Raw genomic sequence first — 22,848 nt, forward strand, 5'->3', positions numbered from 1 at the left:
CTATATGCACTAGGACTTAATTGACAAGAAGTTGATCAGATTTGCTAATTGTTTAGACCTATCCATATAGAAACGAAACACCCTACTTACATCCAGTGAGTGTAAGGAATTTTCAGTTGAAGTAACTGGATTGCTAAAAATGAAAGAGTGATGCTTTGATTAATGTGAAATGCAGAAACTACTTTTGGGAGAAAGGATGGATAGGGTTTCTTAATTTTAATTACATGGAAGACCATATATCTTAACAGTCGAAAGAGCCAGCAACTCACTAACTCTACAGCCTGAAGCGATAGCAACTAAAGGCTCTCTTCCTCTACAGATGAGGCAGTAAAGTCTTGTAAATAGGTTCAAATGAAGGATTCATACGTTTTGAAAGTACTAGGGTTTTCTCACAGGAGAAAAGATTTTTTTAAATTCTTCTAGGTAGCCTTAAAAGCTGCAATCACATCAACTTGGGCTTTGAACAAAGAGAATTGTAGCTCAGCCTAGGCATTATTTAGCATATATGGAAGGATTACTTCCTCTCGAGAAGATGTAGGATTATGACCTTGTTGCTGGCACCATAATCAAAACTGTTTCCATTTAAAGAGATGAAGGAGTTTTTCTCTTGCAACACGTTCATGCATATTGAAGCAGGTACAAGCAACTATACTTTCTTATTTCAGGAGTCATGCTGCCAAATTCAAGAATGTAAGGTTCAGGTAGAACAGCTTGTTGTGTGTAGATTTAGATTCCGTATATAGGTTTCCCGATTTATGCCCTTATATAGGTACAATTCATATTGCCCTTATTTAGGCATAGAAAATCCAGCCCTTATTTAGGCATTGTCCATGTTCACCAAATACAGGCATGGTCTCCTACATCCGTCAATCCATGTCACAATGAGCTCTTGGAAAACCAGACTCTTAAGCCTTTAGGAATTTTCCTTGCTTGGATATTGTTTCCTCCAAGAAATCATTTAGTATGCATGAACATCTATTCCTTAGGGGTTCATTCATGACGTTCCAATGCCCGTCAATACGTCAATACAGGCATTCCTAAACACCTTCAAGGTATAAATATACCTGCACTTGCCCTGGCAAACCACGGTTCTGGTACGGTCCAGTTCGACTGCCTACTTGCGGTTCGCCACAGCAAGTTCGGAAGGAGATCGAGTTCCCGCCTGATGCACTGATCAGACGCTGCCATCCTCCTCGCAGAAAATCCAGCACCAGTGTTTCTGATTCCCCTTGCAGGGTGTTAGACATCGAGGCCCGGAAAGAGATTACAACCTCACACATTCTAAGGTATGGAACAGACTAGAACTTCAAAAAACTTTTGGCAACTCTTGGCAAAACTAAAAACTATAGCTAAGCTATACTTTAGAAAACAGCACCTACTTCTTACCTCGTACTGCACTTAGGTTAGGTACAATGGGGTAGAACTATTTAGAAGCATCAGATGAGTATCCACATTTTAGCCTGTGTTATTTATTTATGTATTTTATGAATATATGTCATAGGTACAAACCATGCTATTGCAGTATTATTTTATCCTACTTCTAACTCTGTACGTATTGTACTTCGCATCCTGTCTTACGATTGTAGCAGTTCATATCTCTTGCATGAGAAATAAGACTGTTCAATAAACCCTTTTTATTGAAACGCCTGTCTCTCTATTTCTGTGCAACTCTGTAGAAACGAAGCATGCACGATTGACTGAGTGAAACTGTTATCTATTGTTTCCACGGTTCTGAGATTGTTCCGACTCTAAGGGAAACAAAGTTGTCATGTTTATGTGGTTGTCAGAAATTAATTCCTTCTTGTATATTCGAAAAGTTTCTAGTGACCTCTGAGTTAGCTGGCACACACAAGTAATTAAATTTAATGTACTCGATAGAGACATACTGACCTCAGTCCTATGTTAAAACTATAGTGTATATTATTCCAATGCGCAGAGACTATCAGGGTTGTAGGAACTACACTACAAGCTGGTCTTGCAATATAGAGAGGATAGTCGGTTGAATAACAACTTCTTGCATGGTTTTATCAACATTTGCAGAAGATCTGGAAACCAACATTGCATGGGCCACGAGGAGCAAGATGGTCATTGTTTCTAGTGAACTTCAAAGCTTCAAAAAGACTGAAGGGATAAGCAAAGTCAGTGGAATGACGGAGGGTAAAGTTTGTGACCATTTCATCCAAAGATCAGGGCCCCATTGTCTGGATGCAAAGTCTTGGCATTAGGCATTCTGAGATGATGCAAAGAGATATGTAGTTGGATGACACCATTTTGTGAAGATTTCTTGAAGAACCTTGTTGTCCAGAACCCATCTGTTGTTTTCCTGATAAAATCTGCTCAGTATAACTGCTTGTTGCCATTGTTTTCCTGACAGTTGGACCACTTTCAATATCACTCCTCCCTGTTTGTTCAGAATATGCACCTCTGTGGTGTTATCTAACTGAACTAAGATGCCGTTCCTTGCCAGACAAAGAACGGAAGCAAGTTACATGAACTGCCTTGAGTTGCAAGAAATTGTTGTGACAATGACTCTTCTTCTTTGACATATACCTTGTTCAGAAAGATTGTATAGACAGGCTCCCAGCTGGAGTTAGATGCATCTGTGGCAAATGTCCAAAATGTAGAGTTTTGAAAGGATGAGACTCATTGTAGAAAGTTCTTCTTCTGGATCACCATGATCACGATTGTTTCACTGCTATTGTTAGTTACCATTTGTCTTCTCAAATGTTCTCACTTTGGGTCCATTTGTCTAGACACTGCTGTAGAGGTTTCACTGCTCCAAATGCAAAAGGCCACTGAGCCCAATAGGGAGGAAATTTGTTGAGCTCTGTAATTCATACTTTCAATGAGGATTTGCCATGTCTGCCAAATGGGAGATACTTTCTCTTCTGAAGGAAGCATTTTTCTTTGAGTTGTGTCGGAAGTTATGCCTACAGTAAAACATCCTGGAGTTGTGACAAATTTCTGAAGATTTATCATTTTTTATATGCCAACCATCCAAATATGGGTAGATAAATATTTTGTATAGCAATGGTGGGTTGCAATGGTGGGTTGCAACTTGTGCCAAACACTTGGAAAGTACAGCAGACAGGCATCATTAGTGACCCACTATGAATCATTAATGTCTTGCATGCATTTTTGTTACTGGAATATGAAAGTAGGCATTTTATAAATCTACACATCCAGTATCAATAACTGAGAAGAGGAAGATTTAATGTAAACACTAACATGAAACATATTTCCTTCTTGGTCCACTTGTTGGGCCTTTCTTCTTAATCAAGACATATTGTGAGTGAATGTGTTTCCCCTTGTCTTGCCTTCTTACTGGTTCTCTTTTCATGTTAATAAAGTCATTTAATCATCTCTGCACAGATTGGCTAGATGTGACTCCAAAGTTGGCTTTTATGAAGAGAGGAGGTGCTTCTAAATACTAAGTTATAGCAATCCCCCACCATCCCCATCGTTAGAGAGCATAACTGAGGGGTAAGGAGGTTGATGAGAGGGGAAGGCAAAGTTTGTTGTTTAAAAGTCATCCGGATAAGCTGGCAGTCTGACGTTGAGATGACTTATTTCTTGAACCTCACCCTTGAGGATTAGAGAATTTTTGCTCCTTTTGCTGTTCTTGACGATGTAGGTGCTGCTAGAGCCAGCATGGAGATGGAGATTAGTACCTGCAGCACCTCTGTTAGAACTCAGGCCAACGGCCTTAGTATATCAACCTCATTCTTCAGCCTCATTCTTCATACTCTACATTTCTGCTAAAGTGCGGTCCCGAAAAGAGCAAGGCCAGAAAATGAAAGGCTTAACATTTTAGGTTGAGCATCTGGTTTCAATGAAGTGAGGCAACACCAAGAGTAATGTGTCAAAGTAATGCAGTGACAGTAATGGAAATAGCCAGTTTCTGTGGCAGCGCTGAAGACTTGGTTAGTCCTTTCAAATGACTTACTAAACATCTTGCATGCTTTTCCCTAATAAGTTTTCAGAGAACATCTGAAGGACATGGCAGGCTTCTTGTAAGAGTGACCTAGAAGCACTGCTGCACTTGCTACTTTTGAAGTGGTTGTAACGTTTCCATAAAAATAGAAATAGAAAGTTGAAGTGTTTCTAAAGCAATGTTCAGTTTTGTCACCCCTCCGATTGACATGTAGTGGAACATAGTGATATCACGCACCAGTGAGATGCTCGAGGGGGAAGTTGTTAAAGATGCAGGCACATATGAAAATGACTTGCCAGAATGGGAGAGTATTGATGAAGACCGTCAGTGCCTAGATTTAATTGAAGGTTGATTAAAATCCAGATCCATGGATGGAAGAGGCTCCCTATTGGCATTATTAAAGGAGAGTGCTGGGGGTGACTGGTCTCTTTCTTAGCCTTGAAACTTGCACATAGTTTGATGCAGGATGGGGAAAGGCAAGAGGCTCTAAATGCTCTTGCAAATAATCTTCAGCAGGCATAATGAAATGAGGCAGTCTTAAATGTTATGGAGAATGAGCTCATAATAGTGAAAGCCTTAGTCTCTTCCGGGAGTCTCTTCAGGAGATTGGTTCACCATCGAAAAGCTTGACATCGAATTATGCTATTGAGATTTGCAGTGAACCTGAGTTAACACAAGGACAGTGTGACATGGACATTAGTGTCAATGATTCACAGTCATGGACTGGTCTAATGGAGAATGATGCTGGTGTTGTGACATTGTTAACAACGCTGACCTTGACGGCAAGCAAGTTGATGTCCTTCCATTTGCCAATGTCGAGGCTTTTGATGTCAAACAGGAATATTTATTAATGATGGTGAAAACATTTTTTTGCCTTCTTTTCTTAAATATCTCTCCTTGGATCGCCCTTTATGAAAGTTCTTAGTGGAGGAAGGAACAGTAACAGTGGAACCTGAGATTTTACTGGAGGCCTTGTTGCTTTCCTTCTTTTACTTAGTCCTGCGTTATTCTAACTTCAAATTTTACCCGCAGCCATATTTGAGCAGAAGTCACACTCTTTGAAAGAAATTGAGTTTGAAAAGCAGGCTACACAGGCTTATTGTGAAATAAGAGGGAAACACATATTAATGTTATCCTACAACTGAAAGGCGCTGAGTGAAGTTAAGAAACAAAATGCAATTTCTGAGAGACTTTTTGCACAAAAAAGGGGAAGAAATACCCAGAGTGTTCATAGAACCCACTCACACATGAGCTTTGGAAAAAAGAAGTGACTCAGTGTCTGAGTGTACTAGTACAGTGTATAATGGGATTGATGGCTCCTGGACTCTTAATGGGACAAGGAGTATTTTTTTAACTTTCCTAATGCAAAGCCTATTAAGCTAAATGTTCCCTCATTGTTAAACTATTTAGGCAGCACATTGATTTAATCCAATTTCCTTTTAAGAAGAATTGTGTGTTGTCTAGGTAGTTTCAAATTCATAAAACGTTGTCTTTGATAGACTTTGAGGGTGAACATTTACATTTGGATAGGCTAGACTCTTCACCCTTTCTCTAAATATTTATTGTGTTCAGGGGTCTCTCCACTCAGTGGGAATTCATTCTAATTTTTTTTAACTGTCAATGAAGAACCTACAATGCAAAACAGGAGTTACAACACAAAACGGGATTCTACAGGGCACTTGTGATCTACTCCTTAGCCATGTCACAAAGAAGCACTCCCACACAAAATTCAGAGTAAAATTAGCAATCTCCCTGTGATGACAAGGTAATGAACTGACATTCAGCAGCTTACATTTCAGAGCTCCGTCACCATTCTTATTGATGGAAATTAAAACATTACAAAATTATTTTAATAAAGGGAGTATTGTTGTTCAATTCAAGTTCAAAGATACAGTTCAGAAAGGAGGCAGGAAACTGGCAAAGGAATACTTAAGGGCCCACGTTTTCAGTTTTACATGTACACACAGTGAGATAGAGAAAAAGAGAGGCTAGGGACCCATGCACATCCTCACCAAAAATAAGTATCACACCAAAAGAACTAAAATGTGTTTACCCATGCAATTTCCCAAAGGAAGTTTAGACAAAGCTGAAACCAAAAAGGCTGAACGGAATGACACTAAATTTGGCAGAAAGCTAGATCTTAACATCCCGTCAGCTCTATACAGGACGGAGACCAGGCTGCCAGCAAACACCTAAAACAGGAAGCGTGCAAGTGTCTGACTCCCAAGAAAGTTAAAGAGATGTTCCTGGAAAACCATGTTCTGTGGATATGTGTTGATATCTTTGAGCAGAAAGTTATTAACTTACTGTCCATTCCCTCCTCTCTTTTTTTCAGCTCCTTGTACTTCTGATTCTTCTCTCCTGCAAAAAAGAAACAAAACTAGTTTATGCCAAGAACTAGCAAATGCTTCAAAGTGAAAGCTTCTAATCAACTGGAAATGTAAAAGTAACTTTGCAAGACCAACACAGGATAAGTCTTGCCAGGACGAATTGGGTACTGACATAACTGAGGACCAGTGCACTGCTGTTCGGTTACGATGACTAGTTCACAGAAAGGACGACATAGTTTAATACACTTTAAATACCTTAATAGAGAATATTACATCCCGGCACGGTTACACAAACATAGGTTACGAGAGAGTGACTGTTAATTGAGCAGCGGGGCAGGAGGGGGCAACTTTGCTCACCTTGCCTGGTTTTGTCCTGGGATCTGTCATTTGTGGGCTGTAGTGTTCGCAGCATTACAGGATATGACAGAGACACCCCTGCCTGAAACACCATTAGTACCTCTTCTGGGATATGACAGAGATGTGCTGAAGGCATCCCGGAGACTAGTGGCGCTGGGCATTTTGCTTGCGAAGAAGAGAGTCGCTTTGCGCACATTATCGGAGTGGGACACTGACCTGTCTTATTGTAATACACAGTGCGACAATTGCATTGCTTTCATGCCGATACATAACAGACCAAGGAATATATGGGGACCTTATAAAGCATATCTTAGTCGCATGGCAGCAGACGAAGGGGAAAGGGACAAACGTGTTGAGGCGGTTGAAGACTAGATTTCGGGGGTAGCATATAGAAATTACTGACTGGAATACCCTGTGGATAGTGGGGTGCGTACAGATGGACTATATACATGGGTATTGTGTAGATAATATGTGATCCACGTAGGTCCTCTTGTTTTAATATGTATTGTGCCTTGAGATTATTGGATTTACCCCACTGACATATGCCTTTATCTCACTGCAGAGCCCGCATATTCCATCTGACATGATTGACCAGCAGGATGCAGGAGGCCATGAGGCCCAGCAGCCTCAGGGTCTGCCTGACCAAAACCAAGGATAGAGGCCGGAAGATCAGAATCAGAGCCTGAATATCCTGGACTCGCCTGTCGGGAGGATAGACCCGAAAGAGCGTCATATCCAGAACCGCTCCAATGAAGAGGAGCTTCTGAGAGGGAATTAGGTGCGATTTCGGCACATTGATGGAGAACCCCAGCAAATGCAGAAGGTCGGCCGCAGTTTGGAGGTGGGAGACGACTGTCTGGGGCGATCCCGCCTTCAACAGCCAGTCGTGGAGATAGGAGAAGACTGAAACCCCTGATCTGCGCAGATGAGCTGCGACCACCGCCATCACTTTTGTGAACACTCGAGGGGCGCTGGTAAGGCCAAAGGGGAGCACAGTGAACTGAAAGTGCTCGTGGCCTACCGTAAACCGCAGGTAACGCCGGTAGGCCGGCAGGACGGGAGCATGGAAATATGCGTCCTGTAGATCCAACACTACCATCCAGTCTCCAGGGTCAAGAACAGACAAGACCTGAGCCAGAGTTAACATCTTGAACTTCTCCTTACGGAGGGAGCGATTGACGTTCCAGAGGTCTAAGATTAGGACGCAGGCCCTTGTCCTTCTTGGGCACCAGAAAGTAGTGGGAATAACAACCACGATCTACTTCTGGCACAGGAACGCGCTCGATGGCCCCCTTGGCCCAGAGAGCCACAACTTCCTGTTGAAGAAGTGCCAAGTGATCCCCCGACATACGTTGGTACTGGGGTGGCATGGCCGGAGGGGTAGTCTCGAAGGGGAGGGAGTAGCCCCTTCGGACTATTTGTTAAACTGGTGAATCCTGCCACCCACTGGCATTTGATGGGCCTGATAAACCGGACTAGGAAGGTTTGGAGGCAGTGGTGGCCGGGGTGGAGGTGGGCTGACCTGCCCGCTGGCACCCTGATCCACCTTGGCGGGTCCCACATCCGCGCTGGGGCTGTTGCTGGGCAGGCCTGTGGCTCTGAAACGAAGGCGGAGGAGGGCGAGCGGCCAAAAGGCCCAAGGACTTGGCCGTAGCCCGTGAGTCCTTAAAACGCACTATCTGCCTTGTTGCCAAAAAGACAAATGCCATCAAAGGGCATGTCCATGAGAGTGTTCTGGACATGCCCCGAGAAGCCAGTAGTCCTCAGCCAGGTGTGGCGACGGAGCGCCACTGTTGTGGAAATCGCTCTGCCCAGCGAGTCGGCGGTGTCAAGGCCATATCGAATTGTGAACTTGGCTGCATCTCTCCCTTCAGCAATAGCCTGAGAAAGCACTGTCCGGGCCTCCTCCGGACACTAAGGCAGCACTCTCGCCACCCTTTCCCACATAGAGTGGGAATAACGGTGGTAGAGAAGGCGCTTTGGCACGTGGAGGCTTGGACAACCAAGCTCTCAGGAGTGGGGTGTTGAGAGAGGAAAAGGGGGTCGCCCGGGGCTGGGCGATGGCGTCGGGCCACATTCCTATCCACAGGGGCCCCTGTGTTGGGCCTGGACTAGGTGCTCAAAACAACGTCAGAAAGTGCCTCATTAAAAGGCAGCAGTGGCTCCGCAGAGGTAGCCGCCGGCTGAAGTACTTCTGTCAGGAGGTTAGTCCTGACGGCCACAGTAGGGAGTTGGAGCTCTAGAGCCTCGGCCGCCCTACGCAACACCACTGCGTAACTAGCACCCTCCTCCGTAGCCACGGTAGGAGGAGTTAGCATGCCAACGTCAGGAGAGGTGTCAAGACCACTGGCATCCCCCAGCTCCTCTGCCCAGTTCGGGTCATACTCGCACTGAGCTGCGAGAGGGTCCTCAAACCCCTCAGACCCCTCCCAATCCTCCCCTTCCTCCGAAGACCTAAAATAAGGAGGCTGGACATAGGGATAGAAATCCCCCATCGGCTTCGAACGACGCCGTACCGGCTCCGTGTCCACATCTGGGCTGAGACCGGGGACGACGTCGTCCGGTGCCACGGGGACGACGTCATCTGGTGCCACGGGCGATGTCGGAGGTGGTGCCTGTAAGGTCGACGTCGGTGGAGGTGTCACAAGGTCAACTGGCGTCGACCGGGATCCAGGCCTGGTTCCTTGGGGGCCCTGCGGCGCCGGGGTCAAAGCCAACAGCGATGCCGGACCCGCCGACAGTAAAGGGCGAGGACCCATAGTCAGGCCCGTGGGGCCCAAAGGCACGCCGGCGGGGCGCGACGGCCCGAAGAGACGGGTCATGGCTACCAGAAATTTCTGCAGCTGGGCCAGAGTCGCCGATGGACCCGGGAAGGGCAGGTAGGTCGACGGTGACACCATTGGCTCTGCTGGAGCCACGGGGGAGGCACCACCTGCACACTCAGTCGCGTCGCGGACGGGCGAGGGGAAGTCAGTGAGCGATGACGCTTCTTCGACTTCTTGTGATGCTTCGTCTTACCTGACCCCAAGTGCCAAGACTTCGATCCTGGCGAACGATGGTGATGGCTCCGCAACTGGTCCCTCGACCTCCCACGGGACCGGGACCTTGAGCGTCGCGGAGCCGACTGCCGGACTTCAACCAACTTTCGGGACCGCTCCCGCAAAGTCTTTGGCGCCATGGCCAGGGAGTCGGGGCACGACTTGGGGTCGTGGTCGCGCCCCAGGCAGTCGAGACAAACGTGGTGCGGGTCTGTCACCGACATCATACGATGACAGTCCCCGCAAAACTTGAAGCCAGGTATCCCTACGGCACCAGGAGTCGATCGACTCGAAAAGAAGTGACAAAAAGGCCTAGAAAAACTCAGTCAAAAAATGACTGGGGGTAACGCTCTCTCCGGATCAGCGCTTGCTGGCGCAGAAAAAGAAAGAACTGACGTCAGCGTGCGAGGGCGGCGTCTAAGTAGCTGCCTCGACATCATGTTGGCGACCACGATGCCAATGACGGACGCGGAGCCGCACGACGCCACCTTCCGACGCGCAGGGGTACTGCTGACAATAACTTTCCGGATCCAGTCTGACGCCTGGGGGTAATTCTAGGGTAAGGAATCTATCACTATGTGTTGCTTTCAGATATGATATATAGTAACCTGAGATTGATTTCTTTTTCTTGTAGTCCCTGCAGAGAGTAAGACCGCTTTGTATTCTATTCTGCGAGGTTAATATGTTATTGACACTCTCAGCAGTAGGACTGGATATCAGTTTGCATGTAAACAAAGGATTAAGGCATATTCATAATGACCACCCTTGCTACTAGTATATAGGCAGTTGTAATGGATATCAGTTTGCATGTAAACAAAGAACAAAGTTATCTTCATGCAGACCACCCGTGCTTCATGTGACATTTTCAGCAGACTCTTACACTGCCCTTGGTCGTTTCCTTTTTGAAACACTTGTCAAGCGATTGGTGTTGGCTGATGGCTCGAGATCAGAAGGAGAGTTTTGATAATGAAACGAGCCTCTGGACTAAGAGTAGTCAAAGGCCAAAGGGTGCATTGTCAGGGATAATTTTAGGGGGGACATTGGAGTCCTTTGGTAGTCTGCTTTACAATGATTTGATATTAACAAGAGAACAAGTGCCAGCACCACAATCATTTCTTTTCAGTGAAATCTTGCAACACTGAGAGAGGGATACACTGCCCAGGCCGTGACAGCTGCAGGGATTCAGGAACAAAGTATATGTTGGGAAAACAATCATCACAATTCAGCCCTAACACTGCAGTACAGACAGAGATACTAAAACTATAGCATCCTGTAATTCACCACCAGCATCATTAACTAAAAAACAAAGGTCCTTCCCATGAAGAAGCTAGGGCTAATCATATTGATGTTGGCAGCACCTCCTGGATTTGAAACCTTTGCACTCACAGAGAAACACATTTGGCTTCCATACTACAGAAAAGTGTCACTGTTCTAACTTCTACAGTATTTTCTTATATTCCAGCCATTTAAACTGGAGATGCCTGGTGCATGGTTTCGTGATCTGAGAGGGACAGAGTAAAACTGCAGGAGGGTAGTATTGCGCGGTTCCGGATTCCTTGACAGAATTGTCTGTCTTAGGAGTGACACCTCAGCAGGAGTTAATGAGGTCCCAATAAAGCCAGGTTTCTGAGACATGTGAGCCACAAACTAACTCCAACAATTGCACTGATTTGGAGCAAGCTGAGCTCATCTCGTGAGGTGGATTGGCACATTATAAACACTAATTACATCGTCATTTAACTATGGCAGTTAGAAGTGTCTATTAGAAGCCTGGATGCTGTCCTTTTCCATTTTTAAATCTAACACTCCATCATACACCTCTTTCTGGAAATATGAACAGGCATTCTTACCTCTACCTCTAAATTGAGCTAAAATAGAAAAAGAATTAGAAAAAATGGTTATGTTTGTGGTCAGCAGCAGACCACGACAGTGGACCAAATGCGATTACAAGAGGGCTACCACCATATGGATCTGCTTATGATTTAGAATGAAATTCTACAAATCAGACAACTACACTCCAGGGTAATGACAGACATAAAGAAATTAAAATATAATAAATTACTAACAATAAACATAAAGTAGGAATGAATACAACTAGTAAGTCAACTCAGTATCTAATCATCCCTTTACTGTAGTGCTTGCTAAATCAAATGATGAGAGCCTTTTTATTGCGTGTAATATCAGAGTCATGTAATGGATTAAGCAGGCTTCTTTGTTTCCTGTTCCTTTTTCCATCTACAATGGAAAGTTGCAGAGCAGATTTGGAGCAAACAAGCCAGAATCTAGAATTAATAAATCATATTGTATATAATGGTAAAGGTAATGGCTGATGCTAAGAAATACTACATGTTTTTCTTACCTTCTACATGATTCCAATGAAAAATATCAGAAAAACAAAGAGAAAATACTTAAGACGCAAAACCTATGATCAATTTTACGCACAAAGCACAAAAGCAAGGTGTGAAGGATGATAAATATATTTAATTGTCCTTGATTTTTTTTTTCTAGACTAGTTTTGCACAAATGAAGCCAAATACTAAGAGAGCCTAGAGGGATAGAGGAGCTAGAAACTGGAGTTAGGAAACTAAGATGGATGCAAAATATAAAAATGGTAATAATGTAAACAAAATAGAGAGAAACAATTAAATACAATGGCAAATAATAACACACATTTGGCACATAACAAATCATAGATAAATGTAATGACTATGACAGATTTGTGTATATATATATATATATATATATATATATATATATATATATATATATATATATATATATATATATATATATATATATATATATATATATATATATATATATATATAGAATATGCTACATGCTACTTACCAGCATGCATCTGTTCTTGGCATGTAGAGCTGCAGATCTACACACTTTTGCATAGATCGCCATCTGGTGTTGGGCCCGGATGTTTGTAGTTTGTTTTTCCTCTTGGAAAGTCTTTGTTAGTCACAAGGTCGGTGACTCGTCCTTTGGATCGTATTGCGCATGGGCTTCGGCTCCATCCTCAGATTGTTTTTCGCCAGCAGGGAAAGATGGAGCGTAGTAACAACAGTGAAGAAACCCATGTGTGTTGTATCTAAATAAGATAGACTGGAATAGATACAGGTAGCCGGGGAGGCGGGTGGGCGTGTGTAGATCTGCAGCTCCACATGCCAAGAACAGATGCATACTGGTAAATTGCATATTCCGTTCAGCATATGAGCTGCAGATTACACACTTTTGCATAGACTATATAGCAGTTCCCAACCTTAGCGGCGACCACCGGTATCTGTTGCAGTGGTTTGAAATAGTGTTTCTAGTACAACCTGGCCCACACTAGCTTGCTGCTTGGTTTGCACATCTACACAATAGTGTTTAGTGAAAGTGTGCGGTGTTGACCATGTAGCTGCTTTGCAGATATCATCTAGTGGGATGTTCCCTAGAAAAGCCATGGAAGCCCCTATCTTCCGTGTAGAATGGGCTTTAGGGGGAACGGAAAGCGTTCGTTTTGCTTTGTGGTAGAAAATCTGGATGCATTTTACAATCCACCTAGCTATCCCTGATTTTGAGAAGGGGTTGCCCTTGTGTGGTGGAGAGAAAGAGACAAACAGTTGTTTGGTCTTTCTGAAGGGTTGTGTTCTTTGGATATAGTACAGTAAGGCTCGTTTGACATCTAGTGTGTGCAGAGCCCTTTCTACAACGGTCTCAGGTTGTGAGAAAAATACTGGTAATTCTACAGATTGGTTGAGGTGAAAAGGGGAAATGACTTTAGGCAGGAATTTTGGGTTGGTACGGAGAACAACCTTGTTCTGGTGCATTTGAAGAAAATGTTCTTGTATGGTAAGTGCTTGTATCTCACTGACCCTTCTAAGGGAAGTGATGGCTACAAGGAAAGCTGTTTTCCATGTGAGGAATTGCAGTTCGCATTTATGCAAAGGTTCGAAGGGAGGCCCCATCAGCCTTGTGAGAACGATATTTAAGTTCCACACAGGTGAGGGAGGTACTCTGGGGGGAATTATTCTTTTGAGGCCTTCCATGAAGGCTTTAATGGCAGGTACTCTGAAAAGTGATAGGTGCTGCCTGTTTTGTAAGTAAGCTGCAATTGCTGCGAGGTGTAGCCGAATGGAGGTATAGGCTAGATTACACCTTTGTAGGTGGAATAAGTAGCATATGATGTGTTGTATAGACACGTCTAGAGGATTGATTGTGTTGTTATGGCAATAAACAACAAATCTTTTCCACTTGGCAGCGTAGCAGGCTCTAGTGGTAGGGCGTCTAGCTTCTCTGATGACGTTCATACAGTCAGGGGGAAGGTTTAGGTATCCGAATTCTAGGATTTCAGGAGCCAGATCGCAAGGTTGAGCTGCGCTGGGTCCGGGTGCCTGATCTCTCCATGGTTCTGGGTTAGGGGGCATGGTGAGAGGTGTAGCTTTTGGTGTGGTACTACCGAGAGTTCCAGCAACGTGGTGTACCACGGTTGTCTGGCCCACGTTGGAGCTACTAGGATTAGTGTGAGGGAGTGCTGTTGTAGCTTTCGCACCACTAATGGAATGAGTGGGAGAGGCGGAAAAGCGTACGCAAATTTGCCTGACCAGTTCATCCATATCGCATTTCCTTTCGACAATGGGTGTGGGTATCTGGCGGCGAAACTTGGGCATTTTGTGTTTTCGTGGGTGGCAAAGAGGTCTATCTGTGGATGCCCCCACATTTGAAAGAACGGATGAAGAACCTGTGGGTGAAGTTCCCACTCGTGGATCTGTTGTGTCTGTCTGCTGAGCAGATCTGCCACGGTGTTTTGGACTCCTGGGACATGTTGAGCTAGGAGAAAAATTTTGTGGGGAATTGCCCATCTCCATATGCTCTGTGCTAATTGAGAGAGCTGTGGAGAGTGTGTGCCGCCTTGTTTTTGAATATAATACATGGCCGTCATGTTGTCTGTGCGAATGAGGACTGCCTTGCCTGAAATCCGTGGTTGAAAGGATTTCAGAAAGATTGCTAGTAACTCCAGATGGTTGATATGGAGTAACTTCTGTTGCGGCGTCCATGTGCCCTGCACTGTGAGGTGTAATAGATGAGCTCCCCAGCCGGAGAGCGATGCGTCCATTGTTAGTATTATTTGGGGAACCGGGTCCAGGAACGGTCGACCTTTGGAAAGGTTTGTGGTGTTCCACCACTGCAGAGAGCGATGGGTGCGACCGTCTACCAACACCAGATCTGTCAGTTGCCCCTAGGCCTGGTTCCATTGGCGCGCTAAGCACTCTTGGAGTGGACGCATCTGGAGTTTTGCATGAGGCACTATGAAAATGCAAGAGGCCATCATCCCTCTCAGTTGCATAAACACTCGTGCTGGAAGGGAGTGTTGAAGTACGAATTTTTGTCGCAAAGCCTGAATGCTTGCAATCCTGGCCGGATTGGGGTAGGCTATTGCTTTTGAGGTGTCTATGGTGGCACCGAGGTATTGTTTTATGTGGGATGGTGTTAGCTGGGACTTTTGGTGGTTCACCGTGAAGCCTAGTTGGTGAAGTAGTTGGATTGTGGTGGCGGTGCGGTGTACACATTGATTGTATGAAGTGGCTTTTATCAGCCAATCGTCCAAGTATGGGAAGACGTGAAAGTGCTGTCTTCTGAGGTGTGCCGCCACCACCGCTAGGCACTTGGTGAATACCCGTGGGGCTGTTGTGACTCCGAACGGGAGCACTTTGAATTGGTAGTGTTGTCCGTCCACTACAAATTTGAGGTACTTTCTGTGAGCATGGTGTACTGGAATGTGGAAGTATGCATCTTTCAAGTCCAGTGTGGTGAGAAAGTCGTTCTGGGAGAGGAGCGGAAGTACCTGCTGAAGCGTTACCATGTGAAAATGGTCTGAGTGTATGTATGTGTTTAGGGGCCGGAGGTCTAGAATAGGTCGTAGAGTCTCGTCCCTTTTTGGTATTAGAAAATATAGGGAGTAAACCCCCAAATTTTTTTGATTGACAGCAACGTGTTCTATTGCCTGTTTTGTAGGAGGGAGATTACCTCCTGCTTTAGCAATGTGGAATGTTCTTGTGACATTGGGCGTTGCCTGGGTGGAATGTTTGGGGGGGTAGATGTTAATTCCAGGCAGTATCCTGACCGAATTATTTGGGTCACCCATTTGTCTGAGGTGATGGTCTCCCAGACATGAAGGAAATTTGTGAGTCTGCCACCGACTGGAGTGGAATGGAGTGGAGTGGAATGGTCTGGGGGGAGCGGGGGGAAGTCATTGGGTAGTAGGTGTGGCAGAATGGGCGTTGTTTGTTTTGCCTCTGCCCTTGTTGTTGTTACCCCTGTAGCCGCCTCTTTGGTAACCTTTTGTAGAGGTGTTACGGACGAAAGGGGACCCTACTCTATAGAATCCACAGAATGTATCTCTCCGAAATCCGGAGAATTGGGATGGTCTAGAAAACAGAGAATTGGGTCCCTGATAACTCCAGACACACCACATTGCAGTATGAGGAATAAAATAAAAAAATATTTAAAAAAAACCTTTTGTAAAGGTGGTCTGAGTAGGGGACTTGTACGGTGTGGACGCTGTGTCTGAGGAGTAGCCTCTGGATGCACTCCGAAAGGATGAGCGGCGAAAGGAGCGTCTGGGCGGGTGAGACTGTAAGGCCCCCATGGATTTTGCTGTATCCGTGTCCTTTTTCATCTTTTCTAAGGCCTCATCCACCTTTGGCCCGAATAGATGTTCCTGGTCAAAGGGATGGTTAAGGATAGAGGCTTGTACTTCTGGTTTAAACCCAGATACCCTTAGCCAAGCATGACGACGGAGAAGGACGCTGGTGTTAATGGCCCTGGAGGCTGTGTCTGCTGCGTCTAGGGCACAATGTATAGAGGTGTTTGTGATTGTTTTACCCTCTTGAATCAACTTGTTGGCTTTACTTTTATATTTTTTAGGGAGATGTTGCATTATGCTCTCTAATTCGTCATAATGAGCCCTGTCATATCTGGCCAGCAGTGCCTGAGTGTTTGCTATACGCCATATGGTGGCGGCCTGGGATGCTGTACGTTTGCCTGAAGCATCTAGCAGTTTTGATTCCTTGTCAGGTGGTGGTGCATCGCCTGACGCTTGTGAGTTTGCCCTTTTACGTGCCGTAGAGACCACTAAGGAATCTAGTGGCGCTGGTCCTCTAATGGGATCTGAGGGAGCAGATTTGTACTTCTTTTCGATACGTGGGTTAAGGACCCTGGCTCTAACTGGGTCTTTAAAAACTTCTGCCGCATGCTTTACCACCCCTTTGAGCATGGGCAGTATGGAGGTGGACCTCTGTGTAGTATCGAATGTGTCTAGGAGGAAATCTTCCTCCACAGGGTCATTATGTATGTCCACCCCCATGATAATGTGCTGCTCTTTGCAGAAGATGGTTAAACCCTAGTGAATCTTCAGGTGGAGATGGTCTAGAAGGGTAAATATCGTCTTGTGGGACGTTGGGGATACCTGGTATATGATAATCGTCCCATGGATCTGGAGATCCTGTAGTGGTGGGGTCTTGTGGCACATCCCCTGTATCATAATATGGGTCCCCATGATCATCATCGTCTGGAGACGGAGTAGGAGAACGATGAGGTGGGGGTGGAGAGGGTGGAGGGGGTGGAGGTGGGGAAGAAGGAGGAGGTGGAGGAGGAGGGGAAGGTATTCTGAATGGAGAGGTAGCAGAGTCCTTCCTCTTTGGAGGTGGAGGCGGAGCAGGCTTCTCCAAATGTCTCTTCTTAGTAGAGCATCAAATGTCCAGTTTTTGGATGCTTGGTAAGAGTTTTTTGCAAGGGGTCTGGTGTAAATAACTCTGGTGAGGTAATTTGGTCCGTCGGCGCCGAAGGCGTCAGGGCCGATGATTTTTTAGGTTTTTCCTTGCCGGTTTGATGTTTAGAACCCGGCTTGGGACCCTCCGGTCTCTTGCTCTGCGCAGAGATGTGCTTCGGCTTGGAAGTGTCGGTGCCGGTGGCCTTGTGTGGTTTGGTTTTGTTTCGACCCCGAGAGTTTCGGTGCAGAGCTTGGTGTCGAGGTGGAGGCCGTCTTCTTTTTCGGTGCTGAAGTGTGTTTCTCGGCACCGCTGGCAGGCTGGCTCGAGCCCGAGCCGCCGGAAGGCTTACTTGGCTTCTTCACCAGGCCCGAAGGTGGGGTGTGTGAAGCAGTGTCTCTGGTCTTGCCTAGGCCCGTAGGCGAAGGCGTGACCGAAGCCTTTTTGGGTGTCGGCGCGGGTGTGGGAGGGGGTAGATTGGTACTCACGACCCTCTGTGCCGGGGTGATGTCCTCCACATCTGACTCGTCGGCCTCGGAAGCGCTGACGAGATCCTCTTCGGTATGATGATGTTCCGGATCGTCGATGTCGTCTCCGAAGATGTCGACTGGAATGGACAGTAGTGTGCCATGTTCCTTCTGGCTCTTCGGTCCCAATAGTCTTTTTGGATCGGAAAGACTTACAGGCCGGACAGTATCGAGCCTCGTGTTCCGGGGAGAGGCAAAGGATGCATACCTCATGAAGATCGGTGTGGGGAAATTTGGACCCACATTGAGGGCACTTCTTAAATGGAGTTCTTTCCATGAGCCGGGACCGGGGCCTGGGTAGGCCCGAAGGCCGCCGTCGACGACTGGAACCGAAGGTTTGTGTCGCTGAGAAGGCGCGTTGATTGAAGAGATCGTGATTAAAACAATACAGCGATTGGGGTGAGGATTGCGCGTCGATCGTCGAACTGGAAGCTGTTCGGAACCGGAGCGCGAAGATCACATCCGAGCCCGATGGCGGAAAAAAACTATCTGAGGATGGAGCCAAAGCCCATGCGCAATACGATCCAAAGGAGGAGTCACCGACCTCGTGACTTCCAAAGACTTTCCAAGAGGAAAAACAAACTGCAAACATCCGGGCCCAACACTAGATGGCGATCTATGCAAAAGTGTGTAATCTGCTGCTCATATGCCTTGAACATATATATATATATATATATATATATATATATATATATATTATCTACTGGCGGTCGCCAGTAGATAGTTATAGTTAGGACCCTGTTTCCATAGGAAATCCGCAACATTCTATTTGGAATAACTTTTGCGCCGGTCGACGAATACTCGCGAAATTTTCAAAATAGGTGGGGCGCTATGCTCCGCTCCTACCCTGAAAGTCTCGGGGGGATTCGTCAAGCGGGGGCTGAGAAAAAAGGGGGGTCCCAAAACGCGTTTTTCCCATGCATTTTTCCATAGGACCTTTAGACCCAGCTACAGACCGAACGGCTGAACAGAGTTACTTGAAATTTGGCAGAGAGGTAGTCTACAGGTCAAGGAAGTGCCTTTTGTAGGTTTGGTGTAAATCTGCTCAGTAGATCCTGAGAAAATAGCCTTTAAATCAATATATATATCTGTGGCAGCTTACGGTGCGCTTACCGTGCGCTTACGGTAAGCTTACCGTACGCGTACGGTGCCGTACGCGAGCTCGATTCTGATTGGCTATTAGATCTTAGTAAACATTCGAATCGGTCGAAACCAGGAAGCGGCGGCCGCCATTTTCTCTCTTGCACTCTGAAAGGGGGGAGGAAAAACAAAGTCAAAAAACATGTAAAGGGACTGTTTAGACTGCTCCCAACCACCTAGCCTTGATGAAGGTGTCCCCAAAGAATCCCCAAGGCAAAAAATTCAATTTTAATTCTTTATGAAAAATCGCCGATTACGCTTACCGTTCGCGTACGGTAAAAAAAACTTTAAAAAATAAAAAATTATCCACACTCTCCACACCCTGTGTGTAAATGGTGCCCGAAGGGCACCATTTGTGCATGGCATATGTAACACATTAAAAAGTAAAACATTACCTTTCACAACGAAGCGCAAAATATGTCCTCCATGTGCGCACGGTGCGCGAAGCGCATCGTGCGTACATGGCCCATCCAGCGTAACGTGGGCACGCGGTGCGCGTAGCGCACCGCGTGCCCACCTTGCGCACACGGAACGAACTGCGTCAAGTGGGCGCGCACGCCACGAATGGCGTAAAGTAACTTAGCATTTAAAAAAACGTACAAATTCACTGAAAAAACCATAGGTTTCACACACGTTATAGTTAGGAATTAGCATTTAAAAAACCTTGCAAATTCACTGAAAAAACCATAGGTTTCACACATGTTATAGTTAGCTGGACATTTTACTGATAAAAAACCAATGAAATTCCCCCGTTATAGTTAGTGCAGGCAACTATAACTCACGCGACCGCAATCCTCTGCTGATGCTAATACTGTATTTAGACACTTATTTGCCCATGTCTTCTTCCATTAAATTTTAGCTATACATATATTACAAATATTTTTTTTTCATAAAGACACATATGTCATCAGCAGAGGATTGCGGTCGCGTGAGTTATAGTTGCCTGCACTAACTATAACGGGGGAATTTCATTGGTTTTTTATCAGTAAAATGTCCAGCTAACTATAACATGTGTGAAACCTATGGTTTTTTCAGTGAATATATATATATATACACACACACATACATATATATAAATAATTAAAAAAAAAATATATATATATATATACATATATGTATCGTGACGAGTTGGAAGTGGCAGGAGCTGCCGGTCATCGCTGCAAGAAGATTGTACTCGTTGCTGAGAGATAGGCGCTCTTGCGTGAGGTCGGTCTCCACTTGTCTAAAATGCGAGGATTTTGGAGCAGGGTTCTGCTTAAACATTGAGAAGCAGTGGAGAGGAGGGAGAGTCACCAGTCTCAATGGAGGACTGCTTGAAGGTAAACTAAAAGTATTACATGCTGCAATTTGAAAGAACTTGACCTTGTTGGTTGACTGTTTTGCACAAAGACTAATAATATTTAAAATATTCTCCGTGCAGGCTGGGACATTTATGTACATTACATTTATTACAACGGGCCAGTTTGCTTAAAGAAATACGATGAGTATTTTCTTCATGTCAATCTGTATTAATTAAACAATCAGCACGTGACGCCAGATTGATAGGCAGGAAGTCCTGAAACGGGACTCTGGGAAAGGCAAGCTGTGTTTAATAAAGTTAAGTGGCCCACCTTCCCTGGAGTGTAAGGACTCGTTAGTACCATAAGGAGTTAGTGGCCCAAAAAATAATTATATATATATATATATATATATATATATATATATATATATATATATATATATATATATATATATATATATATATATATTCACTGAAAAAATCAAAGGTTATAGGTAAGTTATAGTTAGGAGTTAGCCTTTCAAAAAAACCTTCGAAATTCACTCAAAAAACCAAAGGTTACAGGGCTGTTATAGTTAGGAAATAGGATTAAAAAATCCTTAGATATTCACTGAAAAAACAAAAGGTTACAGGAGCGTTATAGTTAGGCTGACATTTCACTCATACAAAACCAGAGAAATTCAGCAGTTATAGTTAGCTGAGCTAACTATAACTCACCCCCCGCAATGCACTGCTTATGACCTCACATATTAAATCACTCATGACATAGTCAGTGACATCACTGATGACATTACGTCACGAAAGCAGAAAGCAAAAGCAGGATTTCAATGGCCACCTCCACATTCAAAAATGATAACTATATAATTAATTCTAACAATAACAGTAGGTAACTCACTACATAAATAACTCTATAAAAACTTTTATCAGAATCTTAATATCTCTATGAGAATGAGCATTTATGATTCAACAGTATTTGCAACGACATTGATATTCACGATGTCACCGTGATGGTACACGGAGACCATGCTAGCGGTCACAGCGTCATCACGAATATCGCGAATGATTAAAAAATAAATTTTGGAAAAATAACGTGTCACTAACAACTCCATTTCTAAACCATGGGAGCACCATTTCTCAACCATGGGGTCAGAGTATCTCCACCCTGACCCCTTATGTGAGCTTTCCCACACATTTTCAGCCCTGGGAACCGTTCCCGATAGATAAAATGGCAGGCGCAACTTTCTACTCAGGTTGCATCTAGCCAATCAGAGTTTTCCCATTGGCGCGTGCATTCGCGAATCATCATGAAACCATCGCAAAATATCTGCAGCCAGAGATATCACTATAATTTTAAACTGACATTTCTCAAAAATTACTCAACAGATTTACATTAAGCAAAAGGCACTTCCTTGAACCGACATCTACCTCCCTGTCAAATTTGGTGTAAGTCCATTTAGCGGTTCAGGCTGTACAGGTGGCTAAAGGTTACTATGGGAATTAACATTACAGACGCAACCGTATTTCGCCCCCCAAATTCTCGGTCACCACTGCACGGATCACCTCCACACTCTCCCAACCAATATTACCCGCTGTGACACTTTTGTGGCAAAATTTCATGCTGATTGGTCAAACTGCACCAAAGTTATAGCCAAGTCCAAAAATGCTTTTCCTATAGAAACTAGGTCCGAACTATAACTACCTACTGGCGACCGCCAGTAGGTAAAAAATATATATATATATGCACGGATGGACAAAACTCACTGTAGCTAGTCCTCGATCCCACAACATCCTGGAGCCATGGGGTGAGAGGACGATGGAGGCCAGGGAGAGAAACCTTTTTCAGCACAGATACTGTAACAATTTTAAAACTTCACCACACATGCCTGTTCACGGATTCCAGCACTCACTTAGGGTTACAAGAAGGCAACAGAAACGCTTACCTGATCGCCAAAATGGTGTACTCTGGGAGCTGTAGTCTGCCGACGCAGACTACAGGATGACGTTCTGGCAACCAATTGCCTTCGCTGGGCTTCCACCAATGGAAGCACTATTGTCCATTTGAAAGGCGGCGGTGACAGTACACGGTGTAAAGGCATTTGTCGAAACGAGTCATGCCTCCTGTCCATGAATAAAGTTTTTCTTACTGAGCCCCTGTTGTGTCCCTTCGGTCTCTCTGGAGTGGTGAGGAGCCTTTTTGTTGATATATATTATATATACATTTGAAGGGAGCAAATTTAGAGTGTCGCTGGTGTTGAGGGTGCTCTATACAGAAGCTGCTTTCCACCTAAACTTGAGAACTACCCAGAGTTCTCTGCTTCTCATAATTTATGCGTGACTCTATGCCTGAAAGGGTATTGTTTTCACTTATACTGGTTGCTCCCTTGTGTGTGGAGAAAGCTATACCTCTCTGAAGAGCTCTAATGAGAGCGAAACACGTGTCAGGGGTTGCTTTTATTCATTTCAGGTTGGCTTGGATGGTATAT

At 44.9% G+C, this 22,848-nt stretch overlaps 1 protein-coding gene across 1 annotated transcript in view; it reads right to left on the reverse strand.

Annotated features, from left to right (window-relative positions):
• Positions 1-22,848, reverse strand: part of IFT74 (intraflagellar transport 74) — a 508,298-nt gene that overhangs the window by 133,319 nt on the left and 352,131 nt on the right. The window contains exon 14 of the mRNA XM_085641333.1: positions 6,242-6,295. Coding sequence (XP_085497459.1) covers positions 6,242-6,295 — 54 coding nt within the window. The remainder of the gene's footprint in view (positions 1-6,241; positions 6,296-22,848) is intronic.

The sequence above is a fragment of the Triturus cristatus genome, chromosome 2_2 (assembly GCF_964204655.1).
Source record: "Triturus cristatus chromosome 2_2, aTriCri1.1, whole genome shotgun sequence".
In the NCBI taxonomy this organism is placed as follows: Eukaryota; Metazoa; Chordata; class Amphibia; order Caudata; family Salamandridae; genus Triturus; species Triturus cristatus.